This window comes from Excalfactoria chinensis, chromosome 1 (assembly GCF_039878825.1).
Source record: "Excalfactoria chinensis isolate bCotChi1 chromosome 1, bCotChi1.hap2, whole genome shotgun sequence".
Classification (NCBI taxonomy): domain Eukaryota; kingdom Metazoa; phylum Chordata; class Aves; order Galliformes; family Phasianidae; genus Excalfactoria; species Excalfactoria chinensis.
The window spans coordinates 129,462,991-129,485,129 of NC_092825.1; the positions used below are offsets into that span (position 1 = coordinate 129,462,991).

Below are 22,139 nucleotides of genomic sequence, written 5' to 3' on the forward strand. Positions count from 1 at the left end.
CCCATCAATATTTTGGAGCGCACCAGTTAATCCCAGCAGCAGGATGTGAAAAACTACCCCTGCATTTCGACTTCCCTTTTCCTCATTTTCATTTCTTTCTGCTATCCTAGAGGACTGTATAACTTCCCCCAAGCTAGAGGCTTAGCAAAGCCCATCCAGCATTGACTCCTGGGGCTGAGGTCTGCCATGGTGCCAGGGTTCAGCAGCCATAAGCAATAGGGCTGCATTTGGAGAAGACAGCTCACCTGTTCCAGCACTCACTGTTTCCAGTGAGATCTGCCCCATTCTTTCCCAACCCCTGCTCTTTCCCAGCACACGCTCCCATCCTTGCCGGTTCCCTCCAGTAAATGTATCCATCTCACTGCCATAGCAAGGATTTACTTCTTCGTGGAGCCAGTTTTCTGCACTCTTAGCAAAGGTGGATGAGAAGAACACAAGTGTCAGGCTGAACAAATCAGCAATAGAAAAGGAAAGAAGGGGGCAGGTGCATTTAGTATCAGTACTCCCCTACAGTGGTTGAGATTGTGTTGTCCAAACACACCTTTCACTGTGCCCCAATCACTCACATTAGCTACTAAGATCACAATGTAAAAGAGAGCAGAGACTTTCCCATATCGTAACTCTCCCAAGCTGTAAGACTTTCTCATACTATAACGACAGAAACACTAAAAGCAGCATTTAACACTGAACCTGTAAAAGGCAAAACATGGGTTTGTGATGATTCACCTGCATTTGTCCCTCTCCTGGGGCCCTTGCCACTAATGTTAGAAACTACGCAGGTTGCTCTGAAAGTAATGCCTCCTATTTATTTCCACGGAAACTACAATAGGTAAAAGAGCACAGTAACACTACTTGGTAGAGCATATTCTCAGCTACAAAACACTCAGTGTAGTTACCATCAGTAGATAAGCATTTTTACCAGCAATAAACAAGAGCTTGCATGTCATGCCTGCAAAACTCCGCACCAGCAGAGGTGACGGCTGTTTCACAGCTGCTGTGACAGCATCACTGCTAGGCAAACGTCACCCATGAAGCCTGTCTTTTATCAGCCCAAACAGGTAGAAGTCAGAAGGTGCCAAATCTAGGCCATACAGTGAATGTGGTAGGACAGTGCATCCGGGATTGGCAGTGTGCTCCATGGTCTTTAAACTGCTGCAGGGCCTGGTGTTATTGTGTTGTAAGAGAAAGACAGTCTTCTTCTCTGGCCTGACTCACAAAGGTCCCTTCCAATCCAAACATTCTATGATCTCCAGTAATGATGCAGTTCAGGAAACTGTCACTTTTTACCACAGTATTGGTTCAGCAGGTCGTGACAGATTTTCGTATGGTACTCTTTCTGTTCCTAGGTGAGCATCTGTGGGACTCACCTCATGCAATCTTTGCAATATTCCAACGCTGTCATCACCATTTCCAAAGCACTGAAGCTGATATTCAGCTCCATGCACAGTTACCTGGTCATAATTCATGCAACTGGGCTGATCAAGCCATTCTGCATTTCGTGACATCTGTACATGGCTGTTTGGAACATGCTTTGTCATTTATGTCACTGTCGCCACTGCCAAAAAGCACCACCCACTGCCTTGCTGTGGTCACACCCACTGTTTGATCTCTATAAATGTTCATCAGGAATCAGTGAATGTCAGTGGGCACCATTTTTTCTGCATGGAGGAGTTCAGTGACACACCTTTACTTTATACGCATTTCTATGTCAGATGCCATTCTATCAGGCTGTACCTCTGCTGCCATCTGTCACACAGCAACAACATGTAACAGAATACCGGTGGGAAGGTTCAGCCCCTACTGCTGTACCACCACCATCTGCCTCTGACACTGTGGGCCAACATAGTAAAATATGAGGCATTACTTTTGGAGCAGCCCTTGCACATTAATGTGTAACTTGCATGTTTTTGCATGGCACAGGATAAAAAATTCCAACACAGTGTAGCAGCTGGAGACTACTTCTCTCTACTAGCATAACACAAGCTCATCGCCATCCCTGCTGCTGTGTCTACTTCAGAAGGAAAGATTTTTTTCCTATTGTGTTTTGACACTTCTCTACTTTGTTTCCGTCTCAGCGACATTCAAGTTGGCAGGGATTTCTTCATCACTCTAGCAAGACAAGGACCCATGCTGTAGATCTACAGCCATGTGCTGGTAGACAGCTTTAGGGAGATTACTTGCGGCACATCCATTTCTGCAAGTGAGCTAGAATCTGCCAGCAAATTTGGTGCCCCAGCAAGGAGCTGATTCTAAAAGGTGCCTATGGCAGTGTGAAATTACCTCCAACAAAACAGACCATACCCTGTGCAACAAGATTGGCCTTTGGGCTCCCTATGGCTCCTTCTGTCTGCCAGTGATAATGTCCCTCATAGATGCCAGAATATAAGTAAGCAGAAAACACTACACACTATTCTAGGCAACCTCAGAAAACTAGGTTAATAGTTGGATCCCAGATGTTGCATCCAGTTTTTAATTTCTACTGCAATTAAAAGGATCAGACAAAACCATTGACCATACACATGGTGCTGCAGAACACAACATGGCACTGTGATCTACCTGCTCCAGCCAAACCTCTTGCCATGGGCCAGGGACCTTAGCTAATACGCCTTCCTTAGGTCATGTAACAAGGTGGTCATGTAACAGCAAACTGTTCTGAAGCTATCAAAGCAGCATTAGGAAAGCTTGCTATTCCCTCTTGGAACACTCGCATTCTTCAGTTTACTTGGGTATTGATCTCCTCAAGACACTATACACCATGTAACCTCTTCCAGATGAAAACAGGATGAAGAGACATGAAATACTTGTAGCAGTCCTAGTGATCAGGTCAAAAGCCGAGAGAAACAGATTGTTCTCCGTCTACTATTAACATAATTAAGGAGAATTTGGACTTAGATTGGTTTGGGTTATCCCCCAACCTGGAAAACTTCACTGCTTGATTTCCTTTTCCTCAGGTATCTCATTGCCATTTAGCTGTCGCATTTCAGTCCTGCACTAAGAACAAAACCACAGGCTCCAGGACTTTTGTTAGAGTAGCAGCCATAGGTTTATAGATCTCAGAGGTGCTGTCTAATTAGTTTGAGTAGTGAAGATCTAGGTCTTAGAGCTTGACTTGGTACCACTGGCACGTTTTCCTGTCCTGTTAGCAAGCTTTAGCAATGAGTTGGTCTCACCATTACCCTTTCTCCTGTCCTACACTGATTGCAGAACTCAGTGATAAAAGTCAGATATTTAGGTGCCTTATCTAAGGACTCGACATCAGCCATCTAGCCAACTCAATCTCTTTTTCTGTCCAACCAGGAGAAGTGAAAAAAAACACAGGAGGGGAAAGAAACAGCTGGCAACTGATACCAAACACCTCTGCTAATTCCCCTCAGATTTGCACAAAAGGATTATTGTAGTCTGGGCTGCACAAAGAACAGCACTGCATGGGTGTATGGCAGTCCCCATAGGCCTGCTTGCCACTTTTTCACTCATTCACTCCCAGCCCTTAATGTAGGCAAATTCTGTTGCTGACCAAAGCAGCTATCTTGGCCGATTCAGTGTTTGCAAAACAGGGTGGCTTCATCACAGGAAGGGCACCTGGGAAGGGCTACCCACAGCTTTGCCAGATTTCTGTTATCAAAGGAAGGCCACAGAAGAGGCTTTTATGTATCTTACACAGGAAAGGTCATGCAACAAACATGACAGGAAGGACTGATCACCCCTTGAAACAATTTGCTTACCTAAAGCATTACAGCCAGTACACAGAGCAGCATCAAGGCGCCCCCTCACCTGAGCCTGACACTCACAAGTTCTTTAACTTGTGTCTGAAGCTGGCCCTGGCTGAGCTGGGGAAAATATCACAGAAAGCTGTGGATTTTTTAAAGCAAGAATCTCAAAGTCTGCTGCACAGGGATGTTTTTTAAACAGCCAGCCACAGCACAGCCAGAAAGAAAGATGCAGCTCCTAATGTTGCATGTCCCAAGGAGGAAAGGCTTCCTGATCTGGTCCTACTACAGCTGCCACCTGCCACCTTTCCTTCTCATTCCTCTTCTCTGTTTTGAGCCATCTGGGCAGGTAGCATCAGGGCCAGCAGAGCTGGGCAGGGGAAAGGACACAGCTCAGTGAGAGGAGCTGAGTGAAGCCTCCCCCTCCCAAAGAGGGTCTGAGTCACTGTCTGCTCAGGGGAGAACGAAAAGGGAATTCCAACTGAAACAGCTACAAAAGGACGGAGCTCAGTGTGTGACTGTGGCACCTTTTGCCTATTTGGCTGCCTGGCTCCTCGTGACAGGCCCATGGCACAAACCCAGGGCTGACTCAGAGCTGACCCGTGGACAGCAGAGAGCTTGTTAGCTTGTGAAATGGGGAGAGCACTTACTTAGACTCTCAGAGTGCTGCATATCAGTTTCTGGCCTCCAAATCATGTATGGGAACCACTTACCTTGCTGTCAAATAGGAGATGAGAAAGTCCTTACCTTCATCTCTTCCCCGTGATGTACTGCAAAGTGAAAAGCCATCTAACCACCTGCAGAGGTTTTAATTAAAGAAAGGTAAAGGCTTGCTGCTTCCTACAGAAAAGAACGAATTCTGGGATGCCTGACTCCAAGGGAAAGGTGTGCATTAGTGCTGACACTGATTGCTTGGCTGTTTCCGACAGAGAAGAGACGATTGCCAACCCACAGAGGAAAAGCTGAAATGTTAATAATGTCAGTAAGAAATTAAGGGGAGGAATGATTTTACCACACAAAATGTATGGTACAGTGGGAAGGAAATTACCAACTTCGTCTCTGAGACTGAACTTAGCCTTATTGCTGAACTCAAGCAGAGTAGCATGCAGGCATTTCCAATGACTGAGTCACTTCAGAAGTTAAAGATTTGCTGGTACATGCCCATAGCAAACACTCAAGATCTGATGGTGACTACAGGCCCATGCATCAGAAAGTAGAGGAGGGTATAAACCTGTCAAACCAAGAGTGCTGGCTAATTAAAAATGGAAACTTACCCCCAGATCTGCAGCGGTAACGTCAAATGAGGACATTGTTGGCACTGGGTTACTTCTCTCTCAGCATCCCATCCTTTCCAGATGGGAAATATTTGTACTTGGATATGTGCTAAGTCTTTCATTAACACGCTCAGAATTTTATAGATGAAAAGATCTACACAGGGCAAAAATAGCAACAATTATTTTTTCTATGGTGATCTTTTCCATTAGTAAACATTTAAAAATATGTACAACATGCTAAAGCTATGCTTTATTACTTCCTTCATTTAACTCTATTATTTCTACACAGAAATGTGGCCTTCCAGTATTTGAAGGGAGTACACAAATGGAAATGGGAATGACTGTTTACAAGGGTGGGTAGTGATAGGACGAGGGGAATGGTTTTAAACTGAGATGGGAGGTTTAGGTTAGAGATTAGGAGGAAGTTTTTCACACAGAGGGTGGTGATGCACTGGAACAGGTTGCCCAAGGAGGCTGTGGATGCCCCATCCCTGGAGGCATTCAAGGCCAGGATGGATGTGGCTCTGGGCAGCCTGGTCTGCTGATTGGCGACCCTGCACATAGCAGGGGGGTTGAAACCAGATGATCATTATGGTCATTTTCAACCCAGGCCATTCTATGATTCTATGATTCTGTTATCTCCATGACAGCCTCACTGTGAACTAGACCCTGGTGAGCTAAGTGGTATACAGAAAAGGAGGAGATAAGCACTGCCCCAGCCCTTTAGTCTGTTGGCAGTATATAAAAAAGAGGGAACAATCAAAGGCTGGCATAAAGGCAGTCAATGCAATTGGCAGTAGTGTCACTAGCCTGCTGCTACTGCTGCTAGGCAGCACGGCAAAGTGGGGTTTTAAGGAAAGCCTGTGAGGAAGGTCATGAGGGGCCTTCGGTGATGCCTGTGGAGAATGGCTTTCTAAGAGAAAGGAAAGACGTCTCAATACTTCTCTTCAAGGTATTTCAAGGCCTAGCACAGGACCATGCAGTTAGGGATCCTGCAGAGGGTCTTGTCTGCAATACAAAAGAGACATAAACAGGTTGTGAAACTTTGTTTAGTTACCCTTTGCATAGAAAACATTGTAGAAACCGAGAAGTATCTTGAAAAGCCTTCTGTTTCCAGTGTTCCTCATCGCTTTTAGTCAAAAGATCACAGAAGCTTGTTTGTACAGCAGTTCCACAAAGATTTGCATTTATAACCACAAAGAAAGGACACAGGACTGAAGGTTTTTCTTTGTATTAGAAAGAATGGAATTCAGGTTACTGAAATGAAAGCCATGCGGTACTACATTCATACGAAGTCATGACTCATGCAAAAAATCATAGAATCATAGAATTGCTCAGGTTGGAAAAGACCCTAAAGATCATGAAGTCCAACTAAAACCTACCCGTAGTACCCTAACTAACAAGCCTCTGCTCAATCATGTCCTTGAGCATCACATCCAAATGGTTCTTAAACACATCCAGGGATGGTGACTCAACCACCTCCCTGGGGAGCCTATTCCAGTGCTTAACAACCCTTTCTGTGAAGAAGTTTTTCCTGATATCCAACCTAAACCTCTCCTGCAAAGAGGGATGATGAAACATGTCAGAGACATCGCATGTTTTCTTGAAGAAATTTGGCCATATTTTCTCCAAGAATAATGTGGTGAGCTGTTGCCACCTTTTTATTTTGAGGATTTTTACATTTCGCATGTCCTAAATTGAACGCTCTGATTCCTTCTGAAGAACATTATCTTCTTTCCATAATACATCCTCTGACTCAGATGTCGAAAATCTGTCGCTAAAACTTGCTGTCTATATTACCTGCCAGTATACTGAAAATGAGTAATGCTGAGAAGCAGAACAAATGTCCCTAAAGGAGAAGAAAACCCCCCTTTTCTTAGGAATGGAAAGCTTGATAAGGGGCAGAAATTGTTTAACAGGCCTTACTTATTTACTTATTTAAGAAAAGACAAAAAGATGTCTTAGGAGAGTTACAACCGGCATTAAGGACATTGGCTTAGAAAGAGAGAAGATAGAGACAAAGAGTCTAGAACAGGCTAGAACAGCAGGCTGCTTCAGCACTAGACAAAGGCAGGAGGAACTCTCATATGGAATTTTGAGATGGGACACGAGTTTTAACCAAACTCTGCATTACATACATGGTTAATATCAAAGGACTTTGAACTCACATCGAACAATCTGTTGGTTTAGATGTAACATGTGCCGGTCATCTTCAGGCATGTTTCTGGAGCAGACTGAGCTGTGATACCAGTGAATGAGAAGAGACACCCTTTGGAGAAAAGAGGATCCTTTCAGCAAAGGGAATAAAGACAAAGGAGGACTGAGAACCCACGCGCAGCTGATGAGGCTGCTCAGCTCTAGGGGAAGGGACTTTGGGTGAGGAGTTCGGCAGGCTCTGCTGATAACCAGCACTGAACTTCAAAGTGCAGCATTTCTGTGGATGCAGGGCAGCACAAGGCCTTGCCATTTGGCTCTGAAATACTGACAAAGAGCAGTTGGGTCACCCTTTAATGTGGATTTAACAGGCATGCTGCTACAAGAGCTAAACCATTAAAATTGTTTCCCGTTGGAAGGAATGCTCGCTCTCACTTGCTGAACAAAACACAAATTCCAGCATTTTTTTTCCATACACTGAAACTAATTCTTAAGGTCTACATACCACCTCAGAGAGTAGTTGTCAGATATGGAGTACACTGGAGGAATACTTCACCTCTTCAGGGAATGTGCTTGCAGAGAAAGACGGGCCCAGTGAAGCCAACTAGAAGAGGTTAATCTTTGGAAGAGAAGCTAATAATGGATTACAGCAGCAAAGTACATTGTCGCAGACATGATATAAAATATAGTGCATCCTGTGAGGTAATTCTGAGTCCCCGAACTAACTCAAAACACCTTGGTCTGGTACCAGCACTTCATGTACCCATTATATTTGTGAACAGGCAGCTGACAGAACCTAAAACAACACACGCAGTCTTACATCAGTCATTGCAGTTATTGTGGACAGGTTACATGTGGGTGACAAAATGATGCTGGTACTGGGAAAAATGCAGAGATACTTCACAACACAAATCTCCTCCCACTCCTCCAGAGGAACATGAGAAACCCTGCATTTCTCAAGACATTTTAAAAGATACTGCTAACTTCTGCTTCTCTATCTTACCAGACAGAGAGAAGGTATAATAAGGATATTGCCTCTCCAGCAATAAATCAGTTCTGAACCAACTTCCCCTCGGAGGAAGTAAAGCTAAATATTTTTCCAGATTTATTTCTGAACGTAGAGAGGTGGATGTGTCTTGCTCAAGTACAGCTTTGCAGGATGATCTGATCCAAAAATGGCTGCTTAGGCTTCCTGTATGGAGGTGGGTGTCTGAAACAAGGCAGATGACATCTCCTGGAGATGCCTACACACAGTGGCTGTGCCCCAACCATAGGAGGAACCCAGGCCCTGGTCTGACACAGCAGTACACAGACGGCTGTGGTCAGATGGGGAATCCCACAAGGGGCAGCTAATCCTCCACAGGGAGTGCAGTGCTCAGAGCAGGGTGTCATGGCCCAGCCTTCTCCTCTTCTAGGCATACAGCCCCATGGCTGCCAGGGTGCTTTCAGAAGTGGGAGTTAGTGAGAAGTGGGTGTTATTGCTTTGGAGGCTGGCAGCTGGTTAATCCCTACATGAAGTGGCAGCTGCCATTGAGCTCAAGAAGTACGCACTTCACCACACACCTTGGAGCAGCCGACCCAAGTGCCAGCATTTTCAGCTCTGGGTGACAAGTGGAGGACAGACTTCCTGGGGCAGCACGGGGCAAACCTTCATCTCTGATAGAAGGATGGGAGACACGCCGTATGAAAAAAAACCTTGTGTGGGAATGATACCCACCTTCACATCTCTGCTCTCAGTTCAGGCTTTTCTGCTGCCCCAGTGCCAGCTGATGGGGAGTGACTCACCACAGCGCGATGAAGCAGCAAACTGTGAGCACATTTCCTTGTGTTATCTAATGGTGATGCACTGGGGATGTGGTCAATTAGAGACTCATCCTCACCCTGGTAGACTTTCTCCAGTGGAAACTGACTGCTAGGTGATCGTGAAGCTGATGATCTGATAGCCACTAAAGCATTTAAGCTTGCACACTGCCCTGCAGGTCACCTGCTAGCTAGCAATAACCACAAATATGTGAAAAATGTAAAAAATGTAACAAATGCAAAAGATAAAAAAAAATCCAACTGTTTTTTTTCTCTGTGAAGGTTTGCAGACTGTGCCATTAACTCCTCTGATGCCATAACAAGGCAGTGGTCGAATCATAGAATTGCTCAGGTTGGAAAAGACCTTCAAGATCATCAAGTCCAACTGTGACCTAACCATACTACCCTCACTAACAGCCCACTGCTGAATCACATCCTTGAGTAAATTCTGGTGTCAAAGAGCTGTGGGTGGGGGATGAAAGCAATCTGCTACCAAGGATAGCATCAAACCCATTTGCCACCTGAAAAGCAGGTCATTTCGGTTAGCACAGGCAGCCACACAGGTTGGAGTCCTAGCAGTGAGCAGTACCCCTGGTTTTTGGCTTTGGAGGAGTATTTTCTTTCTGTTTATTTATACAGCAAGGGGAGTTCTGTGGGTTTTTGTTTTTGTTTTGTTTTTCCTTTTCCAGTGCATTTGGAGCTCTAGATTGCAAACATCACTTCTACTGAAAATAAATAATAAATAAAGAAGGAACGCAGCTTAAAGGAACTTACTGAAATCTGATTACTATAGTCATGGTTGATAGCTCATGACAGAAAATAACCTCGGTTTCAATTGTTTTTAACTTTAAACAGATGGTCTGAAATTTTCCATTCTGACTTCAGTCTGATTTAATGAAATGTTTGGAGGGGGAAGAGGTGGCCTCTGTTCTTGTCAGCTGTGGGAGGTCAGGTGCTACGACAGAGCAACAAGGGACACTTGTTTTTCATGTTAAAAAGTATAAAGGTTGCAAGTGTCACCGTCCTCAGCAGGAAGGAATGGCAGATGGACAGGAAATATGCTTTTGCTTAGATCCAGGTTACCACATGTTTGAAAAAAATGAGCTGGATATGCTCAGTAAAGACCTCCTAGGGACTTCTATCTTAATTTTCATAAGGAACATGAAACTACTTGAGCATCCACAGGAGGGCTATGAAGATGGGGAAGGGTCTGTAGGGCAAGGTGTGTGAGGAGCAGCTGAGGCCCTTCCCTGTGCTCAGCGCAGAGCAGAGGAGCTGAGGGAGGCCTGATGGCGGCTGCAGCTCCTCACAGGGAGCGGAGGGGCAGCGCTGAGCTCTGCTCTGTGTGACAGCGACAGGGCCCGAGGGAACGGCTCCAAAAACTGAATCCTCAATATCTCAGGCTGGACATGTGAAATAATTAACATACATAACATGGACATTTCTGACACAGGTCTCTGTTCCTCGACAACAATGCTCTGGTGTGATCCCTTGGCTGTTTCTGTCCCAGGCCTTTTGTACAGGCAGAGCAAATGACTCTGTGACTGTGCCACTGGTGACCCTTGGAGTGCTGATTAGGATGAGAACCAGGTGCCTTGCAATGAGGAAACTCATCCTTGTGCAAATCCCTGTCTAACAGCAGTGGTGGATCCCCACTGATTCTAGCTGCTGCCAGAACAGCAGGGAAGGAGCCTAAATTTATTCATGAGGAGATACAAGCACTTGTCCTAACAAAGATAACTGCTACAGCAAAATGCACAGAAAATGCAGGATAAAGAGCAATCTAAAATTTACACTGTAAGAGAAAGATGATATCAGTACCATGTAGGGTTGAAATAAGATTGAAAACATAAGTAATATTTCCCCACCATATTCTGATGACACGTAATACGTTTTTGTTCAGACATAGTTGCGCCTCATTGTTTTAATATCAAGTCAATGAGAAAGCTTTCTCCTACATTAATGAACTTGAATCCCAGCAAGTCTGTTGTGTGAGTAAAAACACAAGACTAGGGCAGGATCACAAAATCACACCCACTCATCAATCACACAGACAGGGGAGCATGTTTCCAGCCCCTGGTTAAGTTAGTATTTCTCCTTATTGTCCTGCTTATGTAAGTGCCAGCCAGCTCAGTCAGAGGGCTGTCTCAAGAGCATGGGCTGGTTCTGAAGCTCGGGAAAATCAACAACACTTTATCACTGTTTCTAACAGTGCCTGTGTGGAAACAGCTACCAGAAAATGGCCTCATCTGTCTCTAAGTACTGCAGCTTCTTAAATCTCTAAGTCAGCAATAAGCTGTTTGCTCTCCTTTAGTAAACTGTTACGAAAACTGAAGCATGTTTAACATATCCTTGTTTTTTCAGTCTGCCGGCAGTGGTTGTGACAGTGGACTGGAATGATTGCAGCAATAGGCAGAGGAGCCAGCTCTCTGGCCAAACGCCAGCCAGCTCTCCAGTAACTCAGTTACGAGCATCAGGGAAATGATGTCCTTCCGAAGAACTGCTGGGGTCAACTGCTGAAATCTGTTGTTTGATGGGTTTTTAAGTACTTCCCTCCAGACTGCGGGCAAAAGACGCCAGGATAGGTTGAAGCACTTTTCAGAAGAGGGCACGCTGTATGTTGAGGTGTTGGAGGGCCTTGGTTCTTGGCTCTTGCTCTTCTGTTCTTTGAGTGAGATTGTCTGTGAGCCAGCCAGGACCCAGAGTTACTGCTAAGGTCAGATGGCAGCTTGGCTCCTGTCTTCAGTGAGGGTCAGATCAAATCCTGATGCTTCACTTTTCTTACTGATAGCACACTGGGGAGGTGGGACAAAAGTCATGTGAGTACACGGATAATCAGCCAAGAAAATAATGTTTGTGATCAGTTAGCCCAAGCTCCTTCAGAACTGTCTCTAGGATTCCTTCCCTGCAGGAGTTTCAGTTTGAACCAAAGTTGCTCCTTCAAACAGGAATTCATGCAGGGAATTTGCTGGCTTAGTGCTGTGTATATTTGGGAAGAGGCGGGGGATTGAACCATAACAGCTTGCTATGAGAGTAAAAAAAAAAAAAAACAATAAAACAGACAGAAGGGAGACTTGGTTTTAAATATGATAGTGGCAATAAAAACATTCCCATTTGTTCCAGTAAATTTAGCATCCAAAGTGAAGCTTTAAATGCTACATCTTTTTGTTGCTGTTGTTGTTGTTCGTGGTGAACTTGAATATTTTGAATGAAAAACATTCCGAAAAACACAGAGAAAACAATTTGAGAAAACAACTTTAATGTTAATATGCTTCAGTTGTTATCTGTGACCAGTATCATCCCGTCTCATCTCACCTATGCTATCCTAGGTATGTTTTCACCATGCTCATTAGAGAGGAATGTGGGTGCCTTCTAACCATGCACTAAATGATGCCTCCAGCAGCTGTCATACCTCGTTTGCTCTCTTCCCTTATCATCTCCCCAAGGCAAGATGAGTATCTGTAATGTTTTGATAGAGGTGTTTTCAGATGTACATGCTGTTTATATTAGACTGGGCAGATGGAAGAAGTACACTTGATACTCGCAGTGAATGACAACGCTTTTGTGTGATTCTAAATGTCATTTTCGTTGTCTGCTGTATATATTTCAACACTTGCTTTCACATTTTCGTGGCTATAAGCCCCCGTCTCTAACACAAACTGCTTCATACTTCTTTTGCAGAACCTGCTATGAAATACCTTTGTGATGATATATTAGAACATTGCTTGCTGTACACTGGTGCTGTCAGTGGGGCTGTCTTGGTTGGACGAGGGCATCTGCTCCATGCAGCTATCCTAGCGTGGACTGATTACTGCCACAGATTTATCCCCATGGGCTGTGCTGATATAAGCACTTAAGGACCCGTGTTTTAGGGCTGCGCTGCTTTAACTAAAACTTGCCTGATTGCACTGGTGCAAAGGCTGCACAGATGAGCCTTCGCGGCCTGAAATCCCAGTGAAGTGCTTTTGACTCAGGGCCACGCTGAGAAAAGGCAAGCCTCTGCTTGTTTAGTCAGCAGATGAAAGTTGTCATACTAGAAATACCATTATGGCAAGATTAGCAGCGTATGGAACTTGCAATAATTAGTTACCCTACCAGCATATAAATAACAGAACAAACTGCTGACAGAAACCTTCATATACTTGTTGTAAATGGAAGTTAAGATGATGGCTGTTGTCAAAACCAGGAGGAGGTCTGTCAGTTTCTCTTTGACCTCTGACACATCCCATGGGATGGACATTTTTTTCCTCAGAGGCTTATGATAAAATTCCCATGGTGGTTCACTAGGGCTCTTTTGTCAGAGTTTAGCCAAACATCTGCAGGATATCAGGCCGCAATATATACAGATTAAATCAGCCGTGGAAAAAAGAATCAGTGCTCTCCCTGCAAAGCATTAGAAAGGAGGTGTTCTTTATGAGCCTGGCAAAAGAAAGTGAAGCATTGAATAAACTCTTGTAATTTAGGGAAGGGGAGTCTTTGTGCTATTCTTGTTTAAAAGTTTTGTTTAAATGGGAACAGATGGAAGCAAGGTGTACTTCCCCTCGTGGAAAAAGTGTGCCCCATAGCAGCACTGCTGCTGGAACAAGAGTATCTGATGGTACACAGGAGCTACAGCATCACAGCTCATATTAGCACTCTTCTGGTGAACCACGCTGCCGGGGGAGTTCTCAGATGGAGCACCAGTGCCCAACACATTGCAGACACATGTGGCAGCTCTGACATGGATGGATAATCCATGACAGCCCAATGGCTGCATTCACAGAGACTCAGGTTCTCAGCAAACTTGCATGCAGGTTTCCAATTGACGTGGCCCATAAAGACCATCTGCCATCTCTCTGCAAGGTGTTTGCTATGCAGCCATGGTCTTCAAACGCAGAGTTCCTACGCAACCACAAGCACAAATTATGTGTTTATTTCTTACATTATTTTAAAAGTAAGCGGACACTCCAGAATAACTTTCAATGAAGCAACTTATCTGAAGAGTTTACAGGCGCAGGGTCTCCACTAGGCCAAGCCAACCCTGGCAGAACTGACAGGGGAGATTGGACAACATGCTCCAGCCAGATGGTTAATGCCAAGAGTATTCTGCTCTTCCCATATACCAGGACTCTGAGAACAGAGGCTCCTGGATGCCCAGAGCAGTGGTGGCTGCTGTATTAACACCAGCAAGCATGTGGGGAGGAGAGGCAGAACAGGGCTCCTGTTACACAGCTCTGACCTACAGGGACTGCCCAGGGAGGCATTGAGCCTCCCTCAGTGCCACATCCACACGGCTCTTGAACACCTGCAGGGACGGTGACTGCACCACCTCCCTGGGCAGCCTGTGCCACTGCAGCACCACTCCTTCTGAGAAGAAATGTTGCCTAACAGCCCAGCTGAACCTCCCCTGGCACAACCTGAGGCCATCGCCTTTCATCCTATTGCTGTTACTTGGGAGAAGAGGCCAAACGCCACTAAAATAATTATAAAAAAGTAACATAAAGGAAGGCTTGATTTCTGTTTCTTATAAAATTCTCAAGGCCCTTTCTTGCCAAAATCCGCTCCATCAGTCTGCTCACTTTACCCTGGGCTCAGCTGAGCTGCTCACGAATGGGACCGCTGTGTGAGCACTGCAGTGTGAATGAGATGAGGTGGTGTTCTGAGCTCTCCCTCCAGTAGAGCCACATTGCAGATGACCAGCCTGCATGTGGAGCACCCAGCCCACGTCTCACACCTTCCTTCATGCCTCTCATGCCACCAGTGACTCAGGGCAGGGACAGGAGTAACCCCAAACTGCCAGCGCTGTAAATCACGTCCCACTGAAATTATATGGAAGCACAATCATACCGTCATGCTGATGAACTCAGCATGTCTGCTGGATTTTGAACTCTGTACACATCACCCGTGATGGCAAAAGTACCAGCTCTAAGCAAACAGCTGCAGCACAGCAGCAGGAACGCTTGAGAACGGCCAAACACACCAACAACAGCATTTGGAGACCGGCAGTTGGACTCCGTGCTCCACCCAAGGAACAGGAACAGCGCTGTTTGCAGCCCTGATTATTCGTAGCTGAGTTGCCATGGAACAAAGCCTGGCTAATCCTAGTGGGCTGATTCAGGAACAATCTCTAATCTCATTGCCTAATTCTGTATTGCTCCCGTTAGGGCAGATTTTATCCCAGCCGTAAGAGCAGTGAGGCTTCAGGGAGCTGTCACTGTGCTGTTTGACTGGCAGCAGCACCGTCTCCTTATCAACAAAAAGGGATGTTATTTCTCTTTGAAGCAGGATGAAGAATTTTCCCTTCCAGACACAGATTAAATCCCCCTCGTGCTTTCCTTGAATTCACAGGACTCAGTACACGAGTTCATACGCTCCCCTGCACGCTCTGTCAGCAGCTCTGCCTCAGTTGCCAGCTAACGACTGCTTCAGAGAACACGCACCTAATGAGACAGATAGGCTTCTAATTGAATGGACTGGGTTTGGTTTTCCTCTTGCCAGCCCCACAGCCACCTTGCATCCACCACGAGTCCGACGTCACGGCGCTAACTTCAATACCTCAGCACCTCCTGGAGACGAGGCAGCATCATGAAGGCATATCTGGTGAGGGCAGGGAGTGCAGCTGTGCAGCGGGAGCACTGTGGGGTAAATGCTGTGCTTTCCCACTGGGCTGTGACTTAGAGGTGGACTGGGGGACTATCCCAGGGTGTCCCATATCTCGTGTATCAGAACACAGCTGTAAGGGCGAGGTGCGCACACGTATGTAGGTGCCTAAGTACTGTGGGGTGAGCTGCACTCTGTGGGATGGTCAGGTAGTGGAAAGAAGATGCTGGGGAAAGGAGTGCTGTTCCTGGTTGCAACTTGCTCCTTGCAGAACCGTGTCCACAGTGACCTCCTTGAATACATTCCCAGGAAAAACCACGATGCTTCCTGCACAAAGCTGAGCTCACCATGGTTGGAGCCACAGCCATGTTCCCTTTACAGAAGCTGTGCCATGAGGTCGCTGTGCTGCTCTATCGGCTGCTGGAGATTCTGGGGAACAAAATCATTGGATGTAAGCCCTCCCCACTGGAGTGAACTTCAAAAGGATATTAAAACATCACCAGCATTGGAGGTATTTAAAGAGGAAGGGTGTTTTCAGACGGATGGTGACTGTAATTAACTTTGGCATTTTCTCTCATAAACCTCTGAGTTTAAACTCAATCAGCCAGTGTTTCTTTTTCCCCTTCTTTAATTAAATAAACCCAATTGCACCTCATCAGCAGCCAGTCTGCATGCAGACAACCCAGCGGCCAGCTGCACGACAAGCACAGACCAGCCAGCAGCCATCATAGCCCTGGACTGCTCAGGGGACACCCAAGGTTGTGCTCAGCATTGGGGTCCCCCAGCAGAGCCCTGCCTAGTGCCCACACCACCCCAAGTGCCTGTGCTGCGTTTGCAGGATGCCCAGCATGGCTGCAGCACAGCAATGTCAGCACTGCTGGGCGGGCCAGTGGTGGGGCTTTCGTGTTCTGTGTGATTTATCAGCCAAACTGGAATCTTCACTTCAGCTGTTTGGACATAAACGTCCTGACATAGCGCAGAGGAGATGATAAATCATTCCAGTTGTGTTGCAAACACGGAGGTATGCAAACCCTTCCTTGCTGCTTCAAGGCTGCAGAGAGGGCTGTGCCAGCAGTCCCACCCCGCATCATTTGTCATAGGCATTTTGTCAGCCTGTCCCATGGCAGGACATCACTGATGAAAGGAGCGTTTGCTTCCAAGTGATGTGACCTTGTTTTGTATTTCTTGTTCTTAATATAAACATGAGTTTTAATACAAAAACAAGTCCTCCTCCTCCTTGGGAATCTCCAGCATCTGCCTGGCCATGGCCCTGAGCACCTTGCTCTGGGTAGCCCTGCTGGAGAGGGGTGGGCCAGAGGGACCCAGAGGGCCCTGCCAGCCTCAGCCATCCTGTGGCTCTGTGGGTTGAAAGAGCCTTACAGCTTCACCTGGCTTTCTTTAATGGGACGTGTCAAGGGAGTTCTTACCAACAGCTTCAGAATATCTAACGATGGAAGCCTTCAGATTTCTCCCTCCTGATGCTTCATGCACTGCCTCAGTGTGGAATAATTCCCCAAAGAGGTTTGAAAGCAAGAGAGTTCTGGGTCTTTATTTATTGATTGATTTTCTCCATAAGCAAAGCAGGAAGGTTTTGGGTTGCCATGGCAGAGCTGTTACCTCTGGGTTTCCCCGTGCTTTCAGTGGCAGTACAGCTGCATTAAGGCCAAGCCGACCATTTGGCTTACCCCATCAAATGAACGCGAGCAGAGAGAATGCTGGAGCAGGCCCAGACCCTGCTTGTAGATGCAATCTAATGCAAGACAGCAGTCTGGGGGCATGTTTGTACTATGTAGCTGGAAACAGCTTTTGTCTCAGGAAGTTGAATACCGCACGGCTCCATCCCGGCAGAATTCCTGGTTCTGGTCCTTCCATTGCCCTCAGTGCTGCAGCCAGATATTGTTATTTCAGGATGAGATCAGTCTTTGAGATATCGGTATAAATAACACACGTGCTGTGGGACAGCGGGGAGGGGCGTCAAAGAAAACAAACAAGCGCCTTAAAACCGAGGGCTGTGCGTACAGCGGTGGGGAGGTTGGTCTCTGTAGGGTCAAAACTGATTCACCACAACGAGAAGGAAAGCCCACAGCTGATTCCTGAACCCACTGTTTACGTGTTGTTGTTCCGTATACGCGTTTAATAGGTCTGAAAACATTGCCTTGAAGCTGATCTACTGATAAATTGCTCTGCAGCTCCCTCTAATGGCTCGTCTGGTCAGAAAGGGGCTCGGGGCAGCAGATGAGGTAAAACAGCGCTTGCTGCAGAGTAACACCGAGAGCTCTGCAGCACCATCATAGCTGCTGTTATCTCTCCCCGTCCATCCATCACTTCACTTTTATCTCAGCAGCTGTTTCAGCTCTGCTTCTAAGAGCTGAATGGAGCAGCCACAGCTAAACCAGAAGGCGAGGGGCTGCAGCAGGGTGGGAGAGGTGGGGGACCCTGGTGGGCAGAGCCGGCACATTGCTCTGCAACCTGCTAAGTCCACAGCAAATGAAGCCTCTTAGGATCAGGGGTCTGAAAAACGCATTGTGACCTAAAGGCTGCTCGGCCTTCAGTTCTGAACTTTATCTTGGCTCTGAGATCTGCAGGAAGGCGGACATGAGGACAAAATCTCTCACATCTCAACAAGTGATACCCACAAAAGCCATATTTCATTTGCACACACATGACAGTCTCTGCCCCTCACATTTCTATCTTGCGCTTATGCATGCCAGCTAGATTCAGTCTGATCCTTCGTGTCAAGCCCTACCTGCAGATAGCTACAGTAGTGCTGCTTCTTTTAGAAGAAGGTAATACTTCATATTGTCTTATTATTTCATATACTGACTTTGAAACCACAGTGTTGTTTTAGATGTGGAGGAAGAGCGGTGGGCAGGGCACTTGGCAGAAACTTGTGGCAACAAATTCATTCAGGAATTAATCTTTTGGTCCACATAGGCCATGCACAGGTGTGTGCATGCTCGTTTGCTAAGCAGTGTGTAGCTCCTAGCCACCATTCAGCCCTACCTGATTTGCTCTGCCCTTTCTAGTTGCTAAAACCCTGGTTCTTAAAAAGAAATTTACAGCCAAGTTTTTTAACAGACTGGTTTCTGCTTTGTGAATCACACGGGAGAGCTGTCCAACAGTGAGAAGTTAAGGAACGGTGCATGGATTAAGGCGAGCTGTAATCCCCTAAATGTGACCTACAGCAGGGAGGTCACATCCCTATCTCTTTAGTGCACATATGCTCTTCATGTTAAGCCTTCTGTCCCATCTGTGAGGCTGCACCACCAATATATGTGTCACTGACACACTGAGACATATCAGCTACAGAGCTTATTTCCTCCAGCCTCCTCATCTGGTCACTCTCATCTCTCTGGAACAAACCAGCATATAGCATGACAGTGGGCTGGCTTACATCTGCAGCAACAGCATTGCCGAGCATCTCATGTCATGTCTTTGGGAGAACGGAAGGAGTTTGAGCTTTCTCCAGTCATTCCAACAGCGCTGCTCTGTGATCACACACAACTCCAGTCCCTCCAGCTTGTTGGCCACCCGGCAGGCATTTGTGCACAATGCACGCACTTGATGCAGACTTCCTTTCACCTTGTTATTTTTCCTGAGGCATCTCCTGATCCCATGCTGTCCACATCTTTCATTTTCCACTCCTTTCCGGTGTTATTTTCACACAAAAACAGGTTGTGATCTCCCTTTCCTTATTAACTTCTCCACAGAATGACAGTATCATTAAAGTTGGAAGAGACCACTCAGATCATCCAGTCCAACCAGCAGCCCACCCCCACCATGCCCACCGACCACATCACTCAGTGCCACATCCACACGGCTCTTGAACACTAGGGACAAGGCATATAAAGAATCTTACCTGGAGCATTCAGTGAGACACAGACTAAGAAGGTGCAGGCACTGAAGGAAAAGACCAACCCAACAAGCAACTGACAAATTAGATGTGAGGAAATCACACAGCTGAGCTGCCAGGACACTCCTGCAAGCAGCTCACCATGCGGTCTAGGATTCAAATGTTATTCCAGCATTGCCATAAAGCCATCTGAGCCTACTGTCCCTTCTGTCCCGGCCCTTTGTTTTGAGAAGCAACATACACAGTGTACAGTGCATGGGGCCTGCAGCTGTGAGGCAAGGCTGCTCAGCAGGCTGCTGTTGCTCCACAATACGAGGGAAAAGAAGCTGGTTTCCAGCAGGATCAGCAAACTGCTCTGCTTTGCCGTAAGGCTGTACGACCACAGAGTGGACAGAAGAAATGTGGTTATGATATACTGTGAGGGCAAGGGAGAGACCGCTACTACTCTCTTCTTCCTCTTTTCCAGAGGCAGCCTGCCATTATATTTCCATAAGCTGACCAGGAAGGGACAAGGCAGCTTCTTATGGAGATGACAACACTTTCGCTGGTGGTACAAAATGAAAATAAAATAAAATAAACAGACCTACCACTGTGATTGTTCAGCTGGGGAAAAAAACAGCCCGCCAAGTACGTCAGACAATGCAAATAAGCAAGAATTACTTTGATTTGGCTTCTATTAAAGGGACTAAAAATAAATCCTCCTTTCAGAGGCCCCTTCTCAGAACAGGGGGTTGTGGAGGACGCACAGTCCTTATAGCAAAACTCTGAATTAATGAATCCAGAGTGGTCTCAATTAAAAAAAATAATGTTTTTTTTCCACAGTTAATTTACTCATGAATACAAGACCCATTAGCACTATATTAATGTTCATGTTGCAATGGTTGTATTCCAAACGACTCCGTTGATCTAGAGCTGATCTACCAGGACAGATATTTCGATACTCCCGGGGATGCTGAAGGAAATTAAAATATTTACTGCTAAAAATAACAATTCTTGCAAAAGAAGATCCAGGGAATGTGAATGTTGGTGTTACACCCAACTACAGGCCCAGCATATACACTAAAGCTGGGGGATGACTGCGTTATGCTGATTTACATTAACATGCACCGTTTGTTATTGCAAGAAAACAAGTGTTTCCCAACACTTGGGAAGCAGAGAAAACCAACCTTCACAGGCTTCTGTGCCATCACAAGTAAATTACTTGGTGCTGTTTGATGACTTACAGTTCCTTTGACTCTTTCTACACTGAAATGCAGTCCATAGGACATACCAAGAAGCCGCAAAACATGTTCAGCTTATTTACATACAAATAGCAGCAGTTAAGCCATTTGTGAGTCTTAGAAGCTTTACAAAGCAACACTGAAAGCTTTCTGATATTTTCTATATGAATTTCAGTGTTAATTTTGTGTAGGATGCCTATGGCTGTGATCTTTAGAGACAACTGATTGATGTCCAAGTGCTGACCCAGCCTGGTTGTGCCTGCAGTTATAAACTACATTTGGGATTTCTCCCTTGACCGAGCAATACATTAGAAACCATTTTGCTTGACTGATTTTAGTACATGCTAAGTCATATAAGCCTACAGGAAAGAAAATGCGAAGTATTATAAGCGCACCAGGAACTGTTCGTGTACATTACGCACCATAAAAGAAATAAGCCATGTTTTTTCAGATTGCTACAAACCATACACAGAAAAGTTGGAATTCAGCTGCAACTCCCCACATCCATCCGTTTTCTTCTCAGTCTCACATTCACTTCCATAAATCTCACGTTCTCCAAGGTTTAAGTTGATTTATCTGGTGTTATTACTTCCTTAATCAACCTTTCTCATTCCCCATGGAAAGTAAGCACCAGAAGCTATGCATGCAATTATCTGACCACCACTTACTTACTTAGGTGGAAGTCTCTTCAGATCTGGTTGTAACAGCAGCACGACAGCAAGCAGTTCAACTTCTTTCTCCTGTCCTTGTTCAAACATTATGTATGAGCTCTGCAATAGTTGTGGTGACACAACATGCTATGCTCAATTGCAAAATTATTTTACATGATTAAAAAAAACTTTAATTAAAATATTCACAACAAATCCAAGTTCAGCTCCAAAAAAACTCACCTTTGAAAATACCAGTTCCAAAGAGGTCCTTTTTCTTTTTAACCAAGGTAATCCCTTCACAGCTGCATGCATCACCTATGCCTTCTATGCTTTGTGATACTCTATGTGGAATTTGTCTTTTGCCTACCGTATTTCCCAGCGCAGGCTATCAACTGGTGGAGAAGAGGGGAATAACAGAGAATTGCTTTCTTTATACCTAATGTATGTAATTATGCTCTTTCTCAGGCATAAGCAGCCCTCATGGTTTAGATAGGGAAGAAACTGCAGTATCTGTAATAGTTGCACTGTAGAGAAACCTCTTGTTTTTTCCCCAGTTCCTAACCCCTGGCCGGATCGTGTTCCTACACCAAACTACACCTCCAAAAGAAGTTAGAACTGTTCAGCGCTGAAACCAAGGGGTCTCCTCCAAGAAACAAGCCAGATCCATCCAGATTCCCACCAGATTCTCCTACTCATACTTAAGGATCTCAGAACTATGTGGTATGGGAAAGGTGAAGCAGCAGTCTGAACACCAAAATACACACACCAGAAGTGTCCTTCAGTTTTCCATGATCCATACCGCTTCCAAGTCAGACACATCCCTTCTTGACTTCCTTCTGTTACTCCAATGGCATATGGCATATTTTTAACCAAATGGCTTTGCCAGGACCGATTAAATCATA

General features: G+C 45.6%; 1 protein-coding gene across 1 annotated transcript in view; it reads right to left on the reverse strand.

Moving 5' to 3' along the window:
- SEPTIN10 (septin 10) overlaps nt 1-19,459 on the reverse strand; it is a 61,907-nt gene extending 42,448 nt beyond the window's left edge. Inside the window, exon 1 of the mRNA XM_072340036.1 lies at nt 19,374-19,459. Within this exon, the coding sequence (XP_072196137.1) occupies nt 19,374-19,382 (9 nt within the window). The 5' untranslated portion in view covers nt 19,383-19,459. The remainder of the gene's footprint in view (nt 1-19,373) is intronic.
- Nucleotides 19,460-22,139: the final 2,680 nt, after the last annotated feature.